A 24,220-nucleotide genomic window follows, 5' to 3' on the forward strand; every position below is an offset into this window, starting at 1 on the left:
GGTGGATGCATGTATCCTCACTAACGGAGGACATTTTGAACATTTCCTGTAACAAAGTGTTTGATGTCACTCTGGTATGTTCTGTTGCTGTGTGTTTCCATTCCATGATTAATGTGGTTTGAAGAGAAGTAATAAAATGAGCTCTAACATGGAAAGTAAGTGTTTCCGGACACATGTCCACATAACATATTTTCTTTCTTTGTGTGTGAGGAATGTTTCCTGAAAGTTTGGCCATACCTTTTTGTAACACCCTGTATACAGTGACACATGCTTTTCAATTTCATCATCTACTCACACTCAGTGCCCTTGAGAGCCTCTGGCTGTACAGTGTCCATCCCTTAGTGCAATGGGTCTAGGAAAGTGGACACTTGATCACTCTTGATGGAACCACTGTGAAGTTTATTTGGGTTCCTGATTGTGTCGGTGTGATGGGAAACGAGGCTGCTGATGCTGCTGCCAAGGCTGCAGTCCCCGTTCCTCAGCTCGCTAATTCTTTCGTGCCCTCTGATCATCACTGGTTTGCCGTCTGTCAACAGGTGGTGTCACTTTGGCATCAGCACTGGTTTTCCCTTCATGGGAGCAAGCTCCAGGGAATTAAACCTCTCCCACCAGCTTGGATGGCCTTCTCAGCCTTCTTGTTGCGAGGAGATTGTTCTGGCTAGGTTGTGTATTGGGCACTGTTCTTTTAGCCTTCACCATCAGTTAAGTAGTGCTCCAGTGCTCTCCCACTTCTTTGCGCTCATTGCCATCAATCTTTGATGGTTCACCATTTCCCAATTGACTGCCATTTTTTAACCACTTGCATTCTCATTTATGTTTCCCGTATGAGTACCTGGTGATTTTAGCAAGGGCGGTTGACGGTGTTTTACTTTTTATCCAATGTAGCAATATGGTGGAGGACATTTAATCTTTAGTTCAGGACTTTCATTTCTCTGTGGAATATTTTTTGGACATTTTTAGCTGTCTTTCCTTCTGTCGATTGGGCTTAATGTGTGGATGTTTTAACTCATTTTTTCTTTGTGTTCTATGGTTTTAACATGGGTGCATATGACCATAGTTATTTTTGCGCCCTAAAACAAAAAGAGACCACTGTGATTTCACCACATATTAAACCACCATAGCACACCTTGAACACAAAGTCCTGCAGTTTCTTAAATGCTTGTGCCGAGCCTCCAGGCCATCAAAATATGTACTCAGTCTAACTTGGATCGCGTATCTTCCCCATTCTACATATGGACAGTGTGCTTTATGCTCACTAGGCCTACATTATTTTACACACACACACACACACACACATATTAAACTAAAAATAAACTTTCCTATTAATTTCTTTCGAGAAAGTATATGAATTCCAGCTGACTTTGTGGTCACAACTAACACTAGTTTCTGATCATGATCTAATTTAATATTGCAATGAGCAAGTGATTCCAGCTGTCAAGAAACTTGTACACACATAATGTTGTGTGCTGCTTTGTACTCCAGTTTTGCAGTCACCTGTTACATGATTGAGATTAGTTATTGCAGAGAGACTGATGGCTTTGACAAGTAATATTTCATTTGTATTATTTGCAGTGTCATCATAAAATGCAGCAGCAGAATGAAAGGCCAGCCCAAGAAGTGCATCATCAAGATTGTATTTTGAACCCAGGAACAGTAAACATTGTCAGGTAGCTTTTTCTGTAAACTTAGCATGTTCTTTACCTACTTACTGTAACAGTTAAAGGGTTGGTGGCATAGATGAAGATAAATGGAAAGCACAGTTTGACTACTGCAGGGAATAAAAGTTGGAAACATACAGTGTTAAGAAGCTAAAGACTAATAGCTTTCTGATAGATAAATTGACACTTTCTTTTAAAATGTTTTCTGAGGCAAATGAAATCATAAAATTGTTTGTGGCTTCCTTTTGTAAGTTTAATGTTTTGGTATTTCTGGTATTAAACTGTCTAAAAACTGCTAATATGCAACTTTCCAGGCTGCAGCCAGTGGCAGATCCTACAATGTGGCAGAATGTGCCAGGCCACCAATTAGTAAGGTACAGTACCTTCATAAGACAAGTAGGATTAGTGGGACATGGTACAAGGCCCATTTGATTGAAAGCTTTGTTTGACAACCCTTTTTTTTGCCTATCTATGACTTTGCATCTCCTGTTCCATCCTGGATTTTTCATTGTGTGAATGCAGTCATTTCAGCAATGAGGGTACGTAATGCAGAGGGGTAGCCTTTAGACACCAAGGAATTGTATTAGTATTGAATAGTGATTTCAGTCCATGCATCATACCAGAATGTTCTGAAAAACTACGCAAAAAATTGCAATTTTTCAGCAGGTCATATCTTGGATTCTACTGATAGGAGTTGAGGTGTAAAATGTTTTGGATAGCCCTTGAGTTAGTGTTCATTCTTATACCTATAATAGCAGGCATACTGTAGCTGCCCTACAGTACTGGGTCAGGTTTGAAACATTACTCTCTTCCTACACTCCCCCTCCCTGGGTACACAACTCTGCTGTAGATACGTGCATGGTGAGCATGAGACCCTGAGCTATTGCATCAATCTTTCTGTTCTGCACTGCATACCTTCCCTTTCCACATCCCTCTCCCACTCTTTAGGAGTATGTTTTATGCGTACATTCAGAGCTGGACGCTTGTGACTGTAAGACGTGGTTCCTCTTCTTTCTCTATACAGGAAAGTCTCTGTCCTCCTTTTCCTTGATTCTTCTCTTTACCCTCTTCTCCACTGTGGCATTTGAGAATTCTTCTCTTCTTTCCTTTTCTTTGTTCCTCCCTTTCCTCTTTCTTTCCTCCATGTGCTTGTCTGAAGGCCAACCCATGCATTCCCACATGTAGCTGGTGAAGGGGTAATGCACGATTCTCAGCCCCGGGTAGACAAGTAGGACACATACATATTCCCTGGTAAAGACCTGGCCCAGGAAAGGGTGATTATCTGAGCAGGTACCTTCCCCCCCCCCCTCCCCCCCCCCCCTATGCAGGTCCGGGGGTTAGAATAGACCTGAGGTATTCCTGCCTGGCGTAAGAGGTGACTAAAAGACTAAAAGGAGTCCCTACCCCTCAAGGGGGTAGTTAGTGCCTGCGTCCGGAGACGGACTGTTCCATGACCTATATTTGCGGTCATTTTGGTTTTTCCTTTCTTATGGTTTCTTCCTTCCTTTGGTTGGTTCCTTTCTTTGTTCTTCTCCATCTCACTGCCTTACTTATTCCCTTGCCTTCTGCTCCTTGCCTTCTGCTCCTTGCCTTCTGCTCCTTGCCTTCTGCTCCTTGCCTTCTGCTCCTTGCCTTCTGCTCCTTGCCTTCTGCTCCTTGCCTTCTGCTCCTTGCCTTCTGCTCCTTGCCTTCTGCTCCTTGCCTTCTGCTCCTTGCCTTCTGCTCCTTGCCTTCTGCTCCTTGCCTTCTGCTCCTTGCCTTCTGCTCCTTGCCTTCTGCTCCTTGCCTTCTGCTCCTTGCCTTCTGCTCCTTGCCTTCTGCTCCTTGCCTTCTGCTCCTTGCCTTCTGCTCCTTGCCTTCTGCTCCTTGCCTTCTGCTCCTTGCCTTCTGCTCCTTGCCTTCTGCTCCTTGCCTTCTGCTCCTTGCCTTCTGCTCCTTGCCTTCTGCTCCTTGCCTTCTGCTCCTTGCCTTCTGCTCCTTGCCTTCTGCTCCTTGCCTTCTGCTCCTTGCCTTCTGCTCCTTGCCTTCTGCTCCTTGCCTTCTGCTCCTTGCCTTCTGCTCCTTGCCTTCTGCTCCTTGCCTTCTGCTCCTTGCCTTCTGCTCCTTGCCTTCTGCTCCTTGCCTTCTGCTCCTTGCCTTCTGCTCCTTGCCTTCTGCTCCTTGCCTTCTGCTCCTTGCCTTCTGCTCCTTGCCTTCTGCTCCTTGCCTCCTCTGTTCTCCGCCTCGGCGTTTGAGACAGTCTGTCCTTTCTCTCCCTCTCTCCCTTCTTTTTCCTCTTCTTCCTTCCTGTGCGTGCCTGAAGGCAGACCCACGCGTTCGCACGTGTAGCTGGTGACGGGGTAATGCATAAGTCCCCGCCCTGGGTAGACAAGTAAGGCACGCACGTACCCCCTGGTAAAGGCCAGGCCCAGGGAGGGGTGATTGCCTGAGCTGACACCTTCCGACCATGTCGATTGGTCCCTCCGTCCGTTTCTCGGGACGTGTGACCTGAGGTGTAAACATTCACCTAAGGCGGGAGTGCCCTCTGAGAGGGTCTCCACAAGGAAGGAGTGCGCCATTGGAGACACTGGCAATCGTGGGGATTCCTCCGCAATGGATTTCTCTCCTTCTCTCTCGACTTCTGCCCAAAAACAGAAACTTAACCAGCCACCAGTGACAAAAGTACTACCGCCTGCCCCACAGTTCCTCGTAGTTTCTCGATCTGAGGACAGAAAGGATTTTTCCTCTGTCAACCCTTTCATTATCCAGAAGGGTGTAGATGCCATAGCCGGATCTGTCAAGTCTTGTACCAGGTTGCGTAATGGTACCTTGTTACTAGAAACTGAGAGCACCTTTCAGGCACAAAAACTGCTTTGGGCCACACTCCTGTACACGTTCCCTGTCCGGGTGGAGGCTCACCGCACTTTGAATTCGTCTCACGGTGTGGTATATACTAGATCACTCGACGGATTGACTTAAGAGGAGATTCAGTCTTTCCTCGCTGAGCAGGGCGTGACGGCTGTCCATAGGGTCATGAAAAAGGTCAACAATGACCTTGTACCGACCCGGACACTTTCCTTGACCTTTGATGGTGTTCAGCTGCCGTCGCGCATCAAAGCGGGCTACGAGGTTATTTCTGTTCGCCCCTATGTCCCGACACCTATGTGCTGCTACCAGTGTCAGCATTTTAATCACACTCGCCAGTCTCGTTCCAATGCGGCTAAATGTCACTTGTGGCAGGGATGCCCATGAGGGTGACTGTCCACCTCAGTCTCCTCGTTGTGTGAACTGTCAGGGTGACCATGCAGCATCCTCCCGCGACTGTCCCATCTACAAGGAAGAACGCTGTATACAGGAAATTCGGGTCAAAGAGAAAGTGTCCACCTCGGCTGCTTGCAAGCTATTTGCTAGTAGGAAGCCCACGCTGCTCCCAGCGGGGAAATACAGTACTATCCTCGCCTCTCCTCGGACTACCAGGGAGGTGGCGACGCAGACAGGTGATCTGACCTTCAGCACTACGGTCGTCCGTTCGGCCAGTGCTAAGATCGCCCGGTCGACGTCTCCTCTTCCTCCTGTCACCCCTCAGACACAAGCACCTTCATCAGCTTCTGCCAAGATGAAGACCCAGAAGTCAGATGCACGGGCCATCAAGAAGGAACCGTCCGTGCAGACTTCCTACGTACCTCGAACTCCCAGCCATCGACCAGTACTTCCACTAAACGACCTTCCAAGAAGGCTCATAGGCAGCACAGTTCTCCTTCTCCGTCACGGCGCATTTCTTCTCCTGCACCACCCAGCAGTTGCCACCCCAGGCCGTCATCCGTTTCGCCTGGCCGCACCGCTGGTAGCTGAACATCTGGCTGTTCACCAGCGGAGGAAGCTCCCCCTCACGGCCATCTTAACAAGATGGCCAATGAACCTATAGAACCAATGGATGATGACTGTCCGCCTACTGACAGCAGCAGCAGTGCTCGCTCGAAGCCAGGCCCTCAGCAGCCTTCGAGGTGACCCCTTCTTTCATCTTCTTTTTCTTCTCACGATGGCAATTATTCACTGGAATATTCGCAGCATTCGCTCCAACAGAGGACTTGAAGTTGCTGCTCCGCTTGCACCGTCCGCTCGTCGTAGCCCTCCAGGAAACGAAGCTACGCCCATGCGATCAAATTGCATTGGCACACTACACATCTGTGCGTTTTGACCTACCCCCTGTGGCAGGTATTCCGGCTCATGGAGGGGTTATGTTGCTGGTCCGGGATGATATTTACTACGATCCTATCACATTGCACACCGGCCTGCAGGCAGTTGCCGTTCGAATTACTCTCCCCACTTTTACATTTTCCATTTGTACCATTTACACTCCATCGTCGTCTGCCGTTACCAGGGCAGACATGATGCAAATTATGGCTCAGCTCCCTGCACCATTTTTGTTAACTGGAGACTTCAATGCCCACCATCCCCTTTGGGGCTCTCCAGCATCCTCCCCGAGGGGCTCCCTGTTAGCAGACCTTTTCAACCAGCTCAATCTTGTCTGCCTCAACACTGGCACCCTTACTTTTCTTTCGGACACATCTCACACCTATTCCCATTTAGACCTCTCTATATGTACTACCCAACTTGCACAATGGTATGAGTGGTATGCACTTTGATACATATTCGAACGACCACTTCCTGTGTGTTATCCATCTCCTGCATCATACCCTCTCTCCGTGCTCAACTAGTTGGAACATCTCCAAAGCAGACTGGGGGCTCTTTTCTTCCAGGGAGACCTTTCAGGATCAAACCTTCACAAGCTGCACACCTGCAGAACAGCAGGTCGCACACCTCACAGAAGTCATTCTCACTGCTGCTGAATATTCCGTCCCTCACACTACTTCTTCTCCATGTCGCGTACTGGTCCTCTGGTGGACTGCAGCATGTAGAGATGCTTTACATGCTCGTCGACGTGCTTTATGCACCTTTAAACGCCATCCTACAGTGGCGAATTGAATCAATTATAAACGATTACATGCGCAGTGTCGTCGTATTATTAAAGAAAGCCAGATGGGCTGTTTTCACAAGCACCTTCAACAGTTTTACTCCTTCTGTTGTCTGGGGTAGCCTGCGCTGGCTATCTGGCACTAAGGTCCACTCACCAGTTTCTGGCTTGACGGTCGCAAATGACGTCCTTGTGGCCCCTGAGGATGTCTCCAATGCCTTCGGCCGCTTTTTCGCAGAGGTTTCAAGCTCCGCTCATTACCACCCTGCCTTCCTCCCCCAAAAACAGGCAGAGGAGGCTAGGCCACCTAACTTGCGCTCCTCGAATCGTGAAAGTTATAATGCCCCATTCACCATGCGGGAACTCGAAAATGCACTTGCCCGGTCACGGTCCTCCGCTCCAGGGCCTGATTCTATTCATATTCAGATGCTGAACAACCTTCCTCCTGCGGGTAAAGGTTTTCTTCTTAGTACTTACAATCGCATCTGGACTGAGGGACATGTTCCCGCATGCTGGCGCGAGTCTATTGTTGTACCGATTCCTAAGCCGGGGAAGGACAAGCACTTGCCTTCCAGTTATCGACCCATCTCGCTTACCAGCTGTGTCTGTAAGGTGATGGAGCCAGTGGTTAACTCTCGTTTGGTTTGGCTGCTCGAATCTCGACCCCTACTTACTACGTACAATGTGGATTTCGTAGGCTCCGCTCTGCTGTTGACCATCTGGTTACCTTGTCGACCTTCATTATGAAAAACTTCTTGTGGAAGCGCCCGACCGCGGCTGTGTTCTTCGATTTGGAGAAGGCTTACGACACCTGTTGGAGGGCGGGCATTTTCCGCACCATGCATACATGGGCCCTTCGTGGTCGCCTCCCTCTTTTTATTCGTTCCTTTTTAATGGATCGACAGTTCAGGGTACGTGTGGGTTCTGTCCTGTCACACCTTTCGCCAGGAGAATGGGGTGCTTCGATTCCCTGAGCGCCATCCAGAGCCTCAGTGATCCGTATCCGGTTCACCCTTTCGTGCACCGGATCCAACGTTCTCTTCAGCAGCAGGTGGATGACGGTTCTCCAGTTAGCTTTATGTGGGTTCCTGGCCATGTCTGTATCCCTGGGAACGAAGCTGCAGATGCCGCGGCCAAGGCTGCAGTCCTCCAGCCTCGGACAGCTTCTTGTTGTGTCCCTTCATCAGATTGTAGCAGGGTCATTTGTCGGCGCATTTTATCGCTGTGGCATGCCAATTGGGCTGCACTTACGGACAACAAGCTTCGGGCCTTGAAACCTCTTCCCGCGTCTCGGACGTCCTCCTCATGCCCTTCTCGGCGGGAGGTGGTCGTTTTGGCCCAGTTACAAATTGGACACTGCCGGTTCAGCCATCGCCATCTGCTGACGGCTGCGCCGGTGCCGTTCTGCCCATGTGGGCAATTGCTGAAGGTCCGCCACATTTTAACGTCCTGTCCGGATTTTAATACACTGCGTCTTGATCTTGGCCTGCCATGTACTCTAGATGCCATTTTAGCAGATGACCCAGGAGCAGCTGCTCGCGTTCTTAGTTTTATCAACTTGACAAACCTGTCTAAGGACATTTGATTATGCTGTTTTTTTAATCCTATGCCTGTCAATCTGTCTTTTATCGTGTTTTCCGTTTCGTTGCTGTTTTAAACTTGTGCCTCGCGGTGCATTCCTAGTGTAGTCTGGGCGCTAATGACGATTGAAGTTGTGCGCCCTAAAACCACAAAAAAAGGTACCTTCCAAATGTGCTGATTGGTCTGTCAGTTTCTTGGGAGGTGAGACCTGAGGGGTGGACAATCACCTAAGGCGGGAGTGCACTCAGAGGCCCCCACTAGGAAGGAGTGTGCCATTGGAGACACTGGTAATCATGGGGGATACTTCCGCAATTGTTTCTTCTACTTCTGCCCACAAGAGAAAGCTAGAAAAGTCTCAGCCTTGGACAATTCTTTCATAAGTGCCAAAGTTCCTAGTTGTTTCTCAGCCTGACGAAGGTGAAGACTTCTCCACAGTCAACCCTTTCATTATTCAGAAAGGTGTCAATGCAATTGCAGGTCCTGTAAAGTCTTGCTCCCGGTTATGAAATAGCAACTTGTTGCTAGACACAGTGCCCTCCAGGCACATAAATTGCTTCGAACTACACTGCTACACTCCTTCCCTGTCTGGGTGGAAGCGCACCACACTTTAAACTCATTGTGCGGGGTGGTTTATTCTAGATCACTTGACACATTATCCAGTGAGAACATTCAAAATTACCTGTCCAATCAGGGTGTAACGGTCGTACAGTCATGAAAAGGGTTCAGAAGGAATTGGTACTGACCCGCACTTTCATCTTGATGTTCAACAGAGTTCAGCTTCCATCGAACATTAAAGCAGGATATGAAATAGTTTGTTTGCCCTTACATACCCAACCCTATGCATTGCTATTTGTGTCAGCAATCATACCAGCCAGTCATGTATTTTTAAAGATGAAGGAATCATTCAGGAAATCTGAGTGAAGTGAAAGGTGTCTACCTTCTTTGCTGCTCGTAACTTATTTGCAAGTAGAAAGCCCACTGTGCTCCCAGTGGGTAAATATAATACTGTCCTCACCTCACCTCACCTCGACCTATTAAGGAGGTAGCCATGCAGACTTGCAACCTCACATTTAGTGCCACGGTCGTCAGATTGGCCAGACCAAAGATTGCCTGTTCAACCACTGCACTATCACCTGCTCACTCTAAGCCTCAACCTTCATCAGCTCCTGCTAAATCATGGGCCCCAAAATCGGATGCCCAGGCTTCCAAAAAAGAGCCTACTTGTGAAGATTTTTATGTACCCAGACCTCGCAACCATTGGCTCCTCCCTCATCTCTGTCCTGCTTCAAAGAAGACTCATAAAAACAGTTCCTCTCCTTCTCTGCCATGGTGTGTGTCTTCTACAGCGTCACCCAGTGGTAGCTGCCCTCGGCTGTCTTCCGTGTCGCTGAGATGCACTGCTGGCAACCGATCAACCGGCTGATCACTGGTGGCAGGAGCTGCCCCTGAATAACCTATGCATCAGGATCTTCTGCCTCTGGCTGAATGCCATTCCACACTGCTGGCTCTCAGCGGTCATAGAGTTGACAGTAACCGTGGTGAGATTTTCCTTTATCTTTCCACCCTATGTCATTGGAATATCTGTGGAATTTGCTCCAACCGGGATGAATCGTCAATCATCTTATGATGCTACTCCCTGGTCGTCTTCTGTCTTCAGGAAACAAAGCTATGCCCCTATGATCACTTTGTCTTCCCTCATTTCCAATCAGTTCTGTTTGATCTCCCCTCTGTTGATGGTACTCTGGCACACGGGGAACTTACATTATCCACAGCAGTGGCAAGAGCTGATCTCAATCTCCTTGGTGAGCTCCCTCCCCCTCCCCCTGCCCCCATTTGCTGGTTGAGGACTTCAATGCCCACCATCCGCTTTGGTGATCTCTACATCCTTGTCAGAGAGGCTTCCTATTGTTTGACCTCTTCCACGAAGCGGATCTTGTTTGCCTCAACGCTGGGGAACCTAAATTTTTGTCTGCCTCCATGGCAACCTACCCTCATTTGAACCTTTCAGTCAGTACTGTTCAGCTAGCTTGGCTTGTCAAATGGTTTGCCCTTGCTGATACACACTTGAGTGACTGTTTTCCATGTGTCCTTTGATTACAGCCACAACTGCTTTCTATGTGCCCACGACACTGGAAGTTTTCTTAAGCTGATTGGACACTTTTCCTCTCTAGCAACATTTGATGACCGTCAATTTCCTAGCATCGGTGATCAGGAAACTCGTGTTACAGAAGTTATTCTTACAGCTGCGGGATGTTTAATACCTCCCACCTCCCATTCGTGCACCCCCCCCCTCCCCCCCCCCTCCACACACACACACACACACACACACACACACACACACACACACACACACACACACACACACACACACCCACACCCCACAGTTCGTTGGTGGAATGAGGTGTGCCATGACATGTGAGCAGAGACGTGCTCTTTGCGATTTCTGCCATCATCCTATGTTGGCCAACTAACTGTATCTGCTATAAGCAGTTACATGCATGTTGCCATCACATCATCTGTGATAGCAAGAAGGCAAGCTGAGACTTTAATACCCTCACTCTCATGTGTAGATTGGAGTAGAATTTGACGGTTATTCGGCACATCCAGTTTCTCCCAGATCTCTGGGCTAACTGTCGCGCAAGATAGCTTAATGCAGGGGCGGGCAAACGTTGCATGCAGCTCATGAGCACACAGCGCTGCACGTGTGCTGCTCGCGTGCAATCGTCGAACGGAGCAGTGGCGACAGCCGGCAGGTTGCCGCAGTATAGTTCCAGGCTAAGCTGCGGACGTTGAAGCGAAGCGACCACTATGTAGTGAATTTCAGTAACCGGAAAACGCAGAGTGAATCAAGGAAACAGAGAATCATTTTTTTCTCTGTGCAAAAACGTGAAAATTGGAAATGTATAATATGTGACAGTATTCTCGCTGGTCAGCGGAAGTTTAATATTGAACGCCATTATAATAAATTTCAGTATGTTGCCGTTCTTAGTGCAATAAGAGGAATTTCTCAAGCGATTTGGGGATATATCTTACTTATCCCAAGGTTTTGAATAGTTCTCGAGAGAATCTGCTGTTTCTGTAGATGATTTTCATCCCAGTTTGCAAATGGAATTAATAGGTCTACAGCGTATTTCTCGTCTGAGAGACAGGTTCCTTTTGGCAAGACGTGTGATAGATTTTTATCACGACTTTCCACAGCAAGTTTCCTCGTCTCCATCGTGAAGCCGAGAAGATAATGTCAATGTTTGGCTCGACATATGTTTGTGACAGATTTTTTTTCTGTTATGAAAATTAATAAGTCTCGGTTAAGAGCAAACATCAGTAATGAAAATTTGCGTAACTGTTTGAGTTTGTCTGTATGTAGAAATTTGTTCCAGGCATTAAACGTATTTTAAACTCCACCTGTGATAATTAAATAAAATGTATCGTACGTAATAGGTACTCTTTCAAACGATGATTACTTTCATTCAATAAAGCAGGCCAGGAAACAAAACGCATTACAGAGGAAGAAGCGGAGAGGTGGTATGGTGGGGAGGGGAGAGAAGCGGGTGGCCAGCTTGCCCCTGTGTGCATGCAGAACACCTGTTAACTGCACGCGTGCAAAATTCCTGCCCGCCCCTGTTAATGGATCCAATTGCAATTTCTAACTCATTGGGTCAACACTTTGCTGAGATTTCGAGCTCTTCTACTTACATTCCAGCCTTTCTCCTGAAGAAATGAGCAGCAGTGTGACCTCTCAAAATTCTGAAAAGTGTAATACTGTTTTTTTTTCTATGCGGAAACTCCAACACGCACTCTTTTCATCTCGCTCTTCCATTCCAGAACCGGATTGCATCCATGTCCAAATGTTGCTGTATTTGTCATGCCGTAGTCTACGTTACCTCCTTTGCCTTTATAATCGAATTTGGACAGACAGTACCATTCCCAGAAAATGGCAGGAAGCGATCGTCATTCCTATTCCAAAACCTGGAAAGGACAAACATCTTCCCTCTAGCTGTTGCCCCATCTCTCTCTCGAGTAGTGTATGTAAGGCTTTGGAATGTATTGTAAATTACCATTTAGGCTGGTGGCTGGAGTCCTGAAACCTTCTAACCACTGCTCAATGCAGTTTCCAAAAGCATTGTTCTGCAGTAGACCATCTTTTTGCTCTGTCCACTGATATGATGAAAAATTTTCTCAGGAAATGCCAAAGGGTAGCTGTACTTTTTTGATCTGGAGAGGGCATATGATACCTGTTGGAGGACAGTGACTAATTAGCATTTTTATGTGGTTGTTTTTACCCTGGTATTTTGACTATTCTTTGCACTTCAGAATGTTTTTGTTCTTTAACTTTTTAACATTTTTGTCACCATTTTTGCTTTTTAAATTCTAGTTCCCAGTTTCCACTGCTAAAAGGCCCCACATACGAGTGACAGATTGCATTGATCGATTGCAGGGGTGACCAGTCACTTCATAGATCACACATTGTGATGAAACAAGCTGGGATAATTTTAATTCCCCTTTTGTTTTGCCATCTGCCTCCTTAAATCCGTTTTGTTACTTTTAACTATTTACTATTAGCATACGTGAATATAATCTGCATTTTCATGAAAGAGAAAGATTGGCCCCCAGTTTTAAAGAATATAACACCAGATCAAATTTTGTGCTTAGTTTTATGTAATTGATTTTCTAATTTATTTTGAGTATTACTAGTTAGTTTCTTTCATTATAGGGTGAAATCAGTAATTGTTTCGTAACTTAAGTTTTATTGCTGACACATAAACAAATATAAATTATGTACTAATTGGAAGATGAAATATTAGTCATATTAAAGTATTTGTCTCTATTCGGAAATGTTAGCAAAGCCAGCCCTTAATTAATTCCAAAGTAATTAAGTTTGCCAAAAATATTGTTTGTGTAACTGTATATGTTAATTTCATGATTTAAACAAATAATTTGGACTAATTCTTGTAGTAGAAGAAACTGTTAAAAAGGCAGAATTTTTTTATGTAGTCAGTTAATTCAATGAGTTATGTTTTAATTGTAATTTCTGTAAATTAAACTTCGAACAATGTATAGTTTCAGCACCTATTATTGTGATATAGGGCCCGATTTTTGGTCATGATAGTCTGTCCATGACAGAGTTTGATGAGCAATCTGTGCTGGTTAAAACAACAATGTTTTAAATTAACTGTGGAATAAATGTTAAACAATTAGGCCCTGTGCAAAAACAGTAACAGTGTTTGCTCTATGTGTACCTGATTATTCTTCAAGAACTGTGAAATTTGTGGTTATGTATTTACTGCTTGTAGATGTTGAACAGAAAACTATTTTATCAGTATGTGGAGGTTCGCCTGCACACTATTAATGAGGCTTATGGAAAGTTTAAACAATAGTGCACTGGCTGTATGTATCGCTGTGTATTATTGGGGTGTTGTGAACAGCAAGAAGTAAGACTGTGAAGCTACAACCGAAGAAATAAAAGCAGGTGGAACCGCTAAAACATGTGTGGGCAAATCCCAGGCAAACTGATGGACTGCATGGGATTTGTGCATGCAGTGTGGTTGCTTGGCTAGTAGCAGTGTGTGGCAATGTGTCAGTGACTTGTTTCTCTATTCATTAAGTGTGGTTGTGCAGTTTTGTTTCGTTATGCTTTGCTTTTCCCACAGTGAGTAAGAAATTTACGTTAGAATTTAAAGTTATCCAGGGACCATGAACTACTCTGAGAAGTGAAGTGGAAGCTGGAGCTGTCATTTATATTAAGAAGTAATACAAAATACACCCACCAATTTTGTATTGATTAACATTTTGAAGCTTCTGCTACAGAAGCAGAATTGCTGTGAAGTTCATAGTTGTGATACAGTGGGCTCCCTCTTAAGATTTTGAGTTATGAAATAATTATATGCATTATCAAAGCTTTCAACTTCCAAACAGAATGTCGTATGTGACTACTGTAATATTAAGAGGACATTTTAATTTAAATGTTGAGACAAGTCTATTATACAGTTCCACATGTATCTCTTGTTTCATATAATCTCTCTCCTTCATATAATTTGACAAGTTACGGTATTCAGTAGTGCTGCTAAAAAAGGAACTGAGGACTAATAAACATAAAATGAATTGTATTGGCACACTCGAAAGATGTACACAACCAATGTGGTGTAAGTGAAAACTTTAATGTATTCTGTAAAGGAACCTACAGTTCACAAGAAAAGCATGTCAAAAAACCTTTAATTATTATAAATTATAATTTATTTTAAATTTGTTTTGAAAGTATTCCTGGGATACAGAAATCAGCTACAGCTGCTACTAGATACGGCAGTTCATTTTCCGTAGCAGAACTTCTTAGCAGCGACATTCATAATACTGACTGATATTGCTAATTGCTAAGCAAATTGTTCATGTGTGGGGTGTCATGGCGAATGACCAGTCACAGGCGACACAGCATTTGATGGATTGCTATGATCTGCCATTCGTGTTTAGAGCCTTTAATAGGTTGCAGGGAAAATATTGTAAATGGTGGTTGATTTGAGAAAAGCAAATTTCCTTTTACCCAAGATGAATTAAGTGTGAGAATGTGCAATGATTTTTTAAATTTCAGTGTGTTTGACTCTCATTCAAAACTTAACACTTTGAAGACCAGCCACATACAAAAAATTTGGACCCAGACCAGCCAGCCATTCAAGCCATTATTTAAAATTTTACTGGCACATTTGTGTTTGATATCTTAAATGGTAACATGCTAAAAAAAGATAAATATTATATGTGAAAGCTTAGCTTTTTGTAGCTATACTCTATACTAATTTAAACCATTAACTTTTCCAATTTGTGTTCACACTATTTGACAGTGGTGTTGGTTTTTGCCAACTAAATCACATGCTGTCACAGGCTGGAGAATAAGCTATGATTTGCTGACAAAAGTGTATCAAAAACTCAATTTCAATGATTTTGGAAGCTACCTTGCTGTATTTGGTCAAATTCATAGTGATACAGAAATATGCAGTGCACATGTTGTTGTGAGTCAAAGATCTTTCCCAAAATGCATTGTTTTTTTGCTGAGTTTAGTTTAAGTGCCAGGAACTTCAGTGCTGGTGTGTAAAACCTTTACTATTCAAAGGACTGACAAGCTTCACAACTGAGGGGAATTATATTGTCAATTAACACGGAAAAAGCATATTTTCACCCAGAAAAAGTGTATATTAACTGAAATCTGGGAACATTTTTTTTTTCTGCATATGCACCTTGTATGTGTAATTGTGATGGTGCTTTTTGCAGCTTGAAAGTAGTCTTCAGAGCTAATGAATAAATGAGCTGCATGAAGTTAATTATCAACTATGACTAAGTAGAAAACTGTTACTAATGTTACTGCTGAGTAAAAATAAATTTAGTATGGGGTATAAGTATTTGATAATGAAATTCTGTCTACAGATTGGAACCAGTAGATGTGAATGCTGAGACACAGTGTCTGCCTGTGTTGCCACCAGTCCTGAATCCTTGGGAGCCTTGGCCCCTGAATGAGACATTGCCAACACTTGTCAGGTATGTGGCATTTTTTATATTGCTAGATATAACACCACTTACAGCAATGGTTCCTAACCAGAGGTACTTACCAGCTGGGAAGGGGGAGCAATAAAGTTTACAGAGTGTTCAAAGAAAAAAGCATTCACTTGTGGTTCAGTCATTAAACTAAAATAGTTTCAAAAGCCAGTTCTGTTGTCAGGGTTTAAAATTTTTTTCCGCCTTCTGTTTTGCCCAGCTTGACTATGTGACAATTTACTTTTCCTCCAATATTTTATTTTTCACCTTGATGTGTTATAGTTTCTTCTTCACTTTCTCACACCTGTCGTTACTGCTTCCTTCAAAATTTGACACTTTCACTATGAAAATGTTTCTGGTTCTGTATTTTATTTTTAAGTATTTCTGAGACCCAGCTTGTTAAGTTATTTTCCCAGATAACCAATAACATGTTTCGTCATCGTGCTGTAATTTGGTCATGTATCAATGACCAAATGACCAAAAGTATGCTGTGACCTCCCCTTCTCTTTTTGCTCCATTTCTTTCGCTGATCTTTCCTCTTCTTTCTTACTTCTTCATACTGCGGCTGTATCTCAGGGTTTCCTATGCAGAAATGTAGTGAGAAGGGGGCACATGTGTGTGGTGGTTCACAACTGGTTTGAGAAGACTGATGACTGAAGTATGAAAGTTTCTCAAAAGAAAAAAAACCAGGTATGTGCTCTTCTCATTTAAAACTATAAATAGTAGCGTAGCTAGTACTATCTATCCTTCTACTAAACTGAAGGAGTGTGACACAATTGATAAAGTTTCAACCTCGAAAGACGTTCATTAATACCAATTAGCTGAAAAAAACTCATCCACATCCAATCCAGAAGTCACTCACTGTTAGAGTTATTAGTTTCTGGTGTGTGTGTGTGTGTGTGTGTGTGTGTGTGTGTGTGTGTGTGTGTGTGTGGGGGGGGGGGGGGTCATTAATACTTAAAATCATTTCAATAATTCTATCACTGTCCGTTCGAGTTGCTAAGCAATGTATCAACAAGCTGACTATGCAATGATTAATATTTGTTGTATCCTGACAGTAAATCACTTCTTGCATGCTTTAAGCAGGAAGATGATTACTATGCCACTCATATAAGGCTTAGGTGGTTATTATCAAGCCAATGTCCATAAATTGTGGAAAATGTTTCTGAATCACACACGCGATGATAACGCCTGATATCCAGCCATGTATCTTGAACTCCGCACCGATATTTGAGAATTCACGCGCGATTTGTTTGCACTAAAGTCAGGCCATGGTTCCCTAGAATAATTTCTAAATCAACTGCAGGTTGTAAATTAACAGTTCTATGCCCATTCGTGAAAATTACAGCACATATACTACTACTTGATCTCACACTCGAGCAACACGGAAGTTTTTGTTCTTACAAAGAGAAAACATATCGTGCATAATGCAACAAGTTTGCTATTTCAAAACATATTTATATCTGTCTCATTAAAACTCATTACCTGTTATGTTGTACATAATTAGATTCCTTACTCTGTAAATAATCAGTAAAATTTAGAAATGAATGACATGTATAAAAAAAATCTCAAGTTGATATGATGTCATGGGTCACTACTGGTTTAGACTCCCCTACACTCACGTGACGCAAAGTAGATCAGACTATATGGGACATACTCATGTAATGCTACAGTATGTTTCTGTTAATTATTCCTATATTTTGACATATTTCATCATTCCTTCTTAATTTCTAGTCTTGTTTGCTTGTTAGACACACTCTACGTTAAGATTCTTCTAGTATTTCTGGTTTGTGTGATTCGTAACTCAGTGCTAGGCATTCACTGGAATAGAAGCAATCCGGTCACATTACTGTATAGTAGTGTATTATTTTTGTGTTTTTTGTGTGTTCTATCATTTAATGCAGAATTTTCTAAGCCAATTTCTTGGATTCTCTTCTAGACTCTTCAGCTTTTTAATGTTTTCTATCTGTGGTTCATGGTGTGGGTTCCTATAGTCATGTTCTAGTTCATGAACCACGGGCAACGTATGAGTGGCCAAGTAAGTGGTCCCGACAGTCGGGATACCAGTTACTTTGGAATAAGGCTGGGCATCTCGGACATATTCTGAGTCGTGGTCACCTTTGTGCTCATACGGCAAAGACTACCAAATCCACCGGTTAGTCCCTCAACCGTTAGGGGTAAAACCCAATGGGACTCAGGGCAAGTAAGGCTAGCAACCTGCTTCGCTGGTACTTCAAATATGATGCTGGCAACAATCAGAGCAGAATGCCTCGGACCTTTGGAGGTGATGGAGTCCCATCTCTGACAAACCAGGGAGCTATTAATATCAATGGGGGCTACTCTGGGAAGAAGGTAGAGCTGGCAGAGGCTGCAAGTAAGATGGGGCTGGACGTTTTAGCTGTTAGTGACATTCGGGTAAGGGGTGAGAAAGAAGAGGAAGTGGGAGAATAAAAGGTCTACCTGTCAGGAGTCAAAGCAGGAATAGCACAATGGGGTGTAGGGCTTCACATCAGGAAAGAAATGGAACCCAGCGTAGTTGCAATAAGGTATGTAAACGAACGACTGATGTAGATAGATTTGACAGTGCCTAGCAAGAAAATTAGGATTGTCAGTATATTCACATTGTGAAGGGACAGATCAAGATAAGATGGATAGTTTTTATGAGGCACTCGGTGATGTAGTTGTTAGAGTAAAGGACAAGGACAGTGTTCTGCTCATGGGCGATTTTAATGCCAGGATTGGAAATCGAACAGAAGGGTATGAAAAGGTTATGGGTAAATTTGGAGAGGATATGGAGGCCAACAGGAACTGGAAACAACTCTTGGATTTCTGTACCAGTATGGGCTTAGTAATCACAAACTCCTTTTTCAAACATAAGAACATTCACTGGTATACTTGGGAAGGCAGGGAACCAGATCTGTCACTGACTATATAACAGATCAGAAATTCAGGAAAGCTGTGAGGGACACACGTGTATTCAGGGTATTCTTTGATGACACTGATAATTATTTAATCTGCAGTGAAATTGGGATTGTGAGGCTGGAAGTGCAGAAGGTCAGGTCTGTATGTAGGAGGATAAGAGTGGAGAAACTTCAGGATAAGGAAATCGGGCACAAGTACATAACAGCGATCTCAGAAAGGTACCAGTTAGTTGAATGTAGTCAATCACAGTTATTGGAAAAGGAATGGATAAGGTACAGGGACACAGTACTAGAAGTGGCTAAAGGATGTCTTGGAACAGTAGTGTGTAAAGGTAGGATGAAGCAAACAGCTTGGTGGAATGACACAGTCAAGGCAGCCTGTAAAAGGAAAAAGGTGTATCAAAAATGGCTACATACTAGAACTCAGGTAGACAGAGAAAGTTATGTTGAAGAAAGAAACAAAGCCAAACAGATAATTGCAGCATCCAAGAAGAAATCTTGGGAAGATTTTGGAAACAGGTTGAAGACTATGGGTCAAGCTGCTGGAAAACCATATTCTGGAGTGTAATTAGCAGTCTTCTAAAGGGAGGTAAGAAGGAAATGACAAGTATTTTGGACAGGTCAGGAGAACTGCTGGTGAATACTGTGGATTCCTTGGGCAGATGGAGGGGAATATTTTGAGGAGTTGCTCAATGTAGGTGAAAATATGATCAGTAATGTTTCAGATTTCGAGGTACAATGGGATAGGAATGATAATGGAAATAGGATCACATTTAAGGAAGTGGAGAAAATGGTCAATAGATTGCAGTGCAATAAAGCAGCTGGGGTGGATGAAATTAAGTCGGAACTCATCAAATACAGTGGAATGTCAGATCTTAAATGACTACACAGGATAATTGAAATGGCCTGGGAGTCGGGACAGGTTCCATCAGACTGGACAAAAGCAGTAATCACACCAATCTTTAAACATGGAAACAGAAAAGATTGTAACAACTACAGAGGTATCTCTTTAATCAGCGTTGTGGGTAAAATCTTCTCAGGTATTGTTGAAAGGAAAGTGCGAGTACTAGTTAAGAACCAATTGGATGAAAATCAGTGTGGGTTTAGGCCGGTCAGGACCAGATCTTTAGCTTACGGCAAATAATGGAGAAGTGTTATGAGTGGAACAGGGAATTGTATCTATTTTATATAGATCTAGAAAAGGCATATGACCGGGTTCCTAGGTGGAAGTTGTCTGTTCTAAGAGATTATGGAATAGGAGGCAAACTTTTACAAGCAATTAAAGGTCTTTACATGGATAGTCAGGCAGCAGTTAGAGTTGACAGTAAATTGAGTTCATGGTTCAGAGTAGTTTCAGGGGTAAGACAAGGATGCAACCTGTCTCCACTATTGTTCATATTATTTATGGATCATATGTTGAAAACAATAGACTGGCTAGGTGAGATTAAGATATGTGAACACAAAATAAGCAGTCTTGCATATGTGGATGACTTAGTTGTGATGGCAGATTCGATTGAAAGTTTGCAAAGTAATATTTCAGAGTTAGATCAGAAATGTAAGGACTATGGTATGAAGATTAGCACCTCCAAAACGAAAGTAATGTCAGTGGGAAAGAGATATAAACGGATAGTGCCAAATAGGAGGAACAAAGTTAGAACAGGTGGACGGTTTCAAGTACTTAGGATGCATATTCTCACAGGATGGCAACCTAGAGAAAGAACTGGAAGCGAGGTGTAGCAAAGCTAATGCAGTGAGCGCTCAGCTACGATCTACTCTCTTCTGCAAGAAGGAAGTCAGTACCAAGACTAAGTTATCTGTGCTCTGTTCAATCTTTCGATCAACTTTGTTGTATGGGAGCGAAAGCTGGGTGGATTCAGGTTACCTTATCAACAAGGTTGAGGTTACGGATATGAAAGTAGCTAGGATGATTGCGGGTACTAGTAGATGGGAACAATGGCAGGAGGGTGTCCACAATGAGGAAATCAAAGAAAAACTGGGAATGAACTCTATAGATGTAGCAGTCAGAGCGAACAGGCTTAGATGGTGGTGTCATGTTACACGCATGGGAGAAGCAAGGTTACCCAAGAGACTGATGGGTTCAGCAGTAGAGGGTAGGAGGAGCCGGGGCAGACCAAGGAGAAGGTACCTGGATTTGGTTAAGAAAGATTTTGAAGTAATAGGCTTAACATCAGAAGAGGCACCAATGTTAGCACTGAATAGGGGGTCATGGAGGAATTTTATAAGGGGGACTATGCTCCAGACTGAACACTGAAAGGCATAATCAGTCTTTGATGATGATGATGATGGTATGATGATGGTATGATGATATGATGGTATGATGATATGATATGATGATATGATATATGATATATGATATGATGATATGGTATGATATGATATGATGGTATGATGGTATGATGGTATGATGGTATGATGGTATGATGGTATGATGGTATGATGGTATGATGGTATGATGGTATGATGGTATGATGGTATGATGATATGATGGTATGATGGTATGATGATATGATGATATGATGATATGATGATATGATGATATGATGATATGATGATATGATGATATGATGATATGATGATATGATGATATGATGATATGATGATATGATGATATGATGATATGATGATGATGATCTGACCAATGTCTGCCTGTAAAGAAATTTGTGTTTTTTTATGCTGGTGATAAATTTTTTTCACTAGGTTCTTAAACCTGCTCTACTTATTCTCAGTTCAGAGAGAACATCTTGCCCCCCTGCGGGTTTGGGGGTAAGAATAGGCCTGTGGTATTTCTGCCTGTTGTAAGAGGTGACAAAAAGGAGTCTCAAACATTTCAGCCCTTATGTGATGGTCCCCTCTTGGGTTTGACCACCACATTTCAAAATGAGCGAGCCAATTGGGGAAGGAGTGCATTGAATCCATCGTGCATTGAGACCTTTAGCCAGCTTATTCGTCATTGCATTGCAGTCCCACTCACTCTCAATCTCTTGGGCGAGGGTACATTCCTGGGTGCGATTTCCACCATATACTCAAGTGTTGCTTTCTGCGCTGATGACCACTGTGGACCAGTTGCCATCTAATATCCAGCATGGTAGACAGTTCGTTGTGGTGGGGCTGCCATGTACCCTGTTGGTTGTAGCCCCCTGACAACACAGGGATTGCTCTGATGCCTGCGCCTTTAACTCCCCTCCTGCCAGGTGGCCCTTGCTGTGGCTGGGTGGCGCCCGAGGGGAGGGCCCTTGGTCGGAGTAGGTGGCATCAGGGCGGATGACACGCAATGAAGCATGGCACATTTTCTCTTGCTGGTGGCCAATCACCAGCAGTCTCTAAGCATTAGAGGGCTCACTTTAATGCAAACACATATGACCCCAAATCATTCCCCTCCCTGGCCACACCGTGGGAGGAACGAAAGGCTATGAATGACAGTGAGACGTATTTGCCCCAGTGTCTAGTCTGTAAGAGAGCTGATGGGAAATCCTTTGTGTCCGTGAAGCCTCAGTTCTTTGTAGAGCATTTAGAGGACAAATCCGGAAGGTGGATGTCTCGTCAGAAATGTGGTCCGGGTCAGTCTTGATAAAAACAGAATCGTCTGCCCAGTCACAAGCATTACTTGCTCGTAAGAATCTGGGGATGTTTCTGTCACTATCACGCCCCGTAAAAGCTTAAATATGGTCCAGGGCGTTATCTTCCACAGGGACCTTCTTTTACAGTCCAATGACGAGCTCTGCGCCAACTTAGTCCTGAGGTGTCCATTTCATCCGGTGTGTCCACTGCCACCAGTGCCTCAATGCTGGCCTTAGAGGGTGACACATTATCTGAGAAGGTGAAGGTGATGATCTACTGCTGTCCTGTCAAGTCATATATCCCTCACCCGATGTGGTGCTTAAAGTGTTGGAAGTTCGGCCATCTGTCTTTCCGCTGTGCTTGGAGCCTCATATGTTGCGATTGTGGTTGTCCATCCCATCCCGATACTCCATGTGCCCCGCCTTCCATCTGTGTGAACTGCGGAGAGCACACGCCCCCACCCCCTCCCCCCGCTCACCAGACTGTAAACTGAAATTTGAACGGCTTCATTCCGTACGCATGATGTCATCTTACGCTGCTACCAAGCTGGTCGCCATCTTCCATGCCCTGGAGTATATCCGCTCCTGCTCAGGTGAGTCCTTAGTTATCTGTAGTGATTCCCTGAGTGGTTTATGAGCTATTGACCAGTGTTTCCCTCACTCTCGTCTTGTGATGGCTATCCGGGAGTCCTTCCGTACTCTTGCCCATTGCAGCCGCTCTGTGGTCCTTGGGTGGACCCCGGGTCATGCTGGCGTTCTGGGAAATGAACATGTTGACACGCTGGCCAAACATGCTGTCGGTGCACCAGCCTTGGAGATTGGCCTTTTGAAGAATGACCTCGTGTCAGTTTCGCAGCAGAAGGTACTTTGCACCTGGGGTGAAGAATGGTGTACCCTTCCTTCACCCAACAAACTTTGGGCCATCAAGGAGGCTACTGGTGCGTGGCGCTCCTCCTTGCGGGTCTCTCACAAGTAGTCTGCTGTGCTCTGCCGGCTGTGCATTGGCCACACCTGGACGACACACAGCTGTTTTTTGTGGTGTGAGGACCCACCTTTGTCGCTGCGGGTCTTCTTTGACAGTGGTCCACATCTTGTTGGACTGCCCACTTTCAAATCCGCTCAGGCAGACGTTTGCGCGGCCTGATATGCTTCCTGCACTTTTATCAGATGACGTTGTGATGGCAGATTTAGTTCTGAGTTTTATTTGTGCAGGGGTTTTTTATTGCTTGGCCTAAGTGTTTGTCCTTTTTCTGTGTTGTCTGGTCTTTGGCCTAAGATTTTAGACTGGGGTTTTTAGTGCATTATTGGTGGTTGGCTTTTCCTTTTTCGTTTCTGTGGTCGGCCAACCACTGTCACACTGTGTGATTTTAGTTCCTTTCTTCTGGTCTGTCTGTGTCTTTCTTGTCCTGTGTCATCTCTTGTCATTTCCATTGTTTGTTCTTAATCTTTGTGGGTGTTTAAAGTTCATGGAAAGAGTGACTGATGGCCCTAGTAGTCTGGTCCCTTCAATTCCACAAACCAACCAGCCAACTGGGAGGGATATTTGATAAACTGAAGAAATTAACAAGAAAACTTATTTTGAGATTTTATTAAGGCGGCAACTGCTAAATTTCTATAATTAAAACTGATTAAACTGTTGTAATATCTTATAAACTTGGTTTACATTGTAGGAATGTAATATAGAGGGAAGTGCCATTGTCTTGATTGCTTGGACTTGAAATCTTGAGACAAATGTCATTGCTGAGGAATAGTTCAGTCGGTCACTTAATGACTGTACTGAAATAACTGTTTCATCTATTTTGCGTTCTTGAATGTGTCTTCATAACAATATTGTGTGTGTCCTGTCAATACACCCTACCATAAAGATTACAAAGTGTTAAGTACAATGTAGTATTAGTCACATTTTTATGGAAGTTCAGTGAATACTTCTATTTTTCAGGACATCTTCAGGTAGGACTGAAGGCACAGTTGTTTACTGCCTTAAAATTACGTGCTCCCAGTGTTCTGCCATCC

General features: G+C 43.9%; 1 protein-coding gene across 1 annotated transcript in view; it reads right to left on the reverse strand.

Annotated features, from left to right (window-relative positions):
* Window positions 1–1,057: 1,057 nt before the first annotated feature.
* Window positions 1,058–24,220, reverse strand: part of LOC126209869 (TRAF3-interacting protein 1-like) — a 183,217-nt gene continuing 160,054 nt past the window's right edge. Inside the window, exons 4-5 of the mRNA XM_049938994.1 lie at window positions 3,249–3,944; window positions 1,058–1,070 (exon numbers count right to left, since the gene is read on the reverse strand). Of these exons, the coding sequence (XP_049794951.1) occupies window positions 1,058–1,070; window positions 3,249–3,944 (709 nt within the window). The remainder of the gene's footprint in view (window positions 1,071–3,248; window positions 3,945–24,220) is intronic.

This window comes from Schistocerca nitens, chromosome 10 (assembly GCF_023898315.1).
Source record: "Schistocerca nitens isolate TAMUIC-IGC-003100 chromosome 10, iqSchNite1.1, whole genome shotgun sequence".
Lineage (NCBI taxonomy): Eukaryota > Metazoa > Arthropoda > Insecta > Orthoptera > Acrididae > Schistocerca > Schistocerca nitens.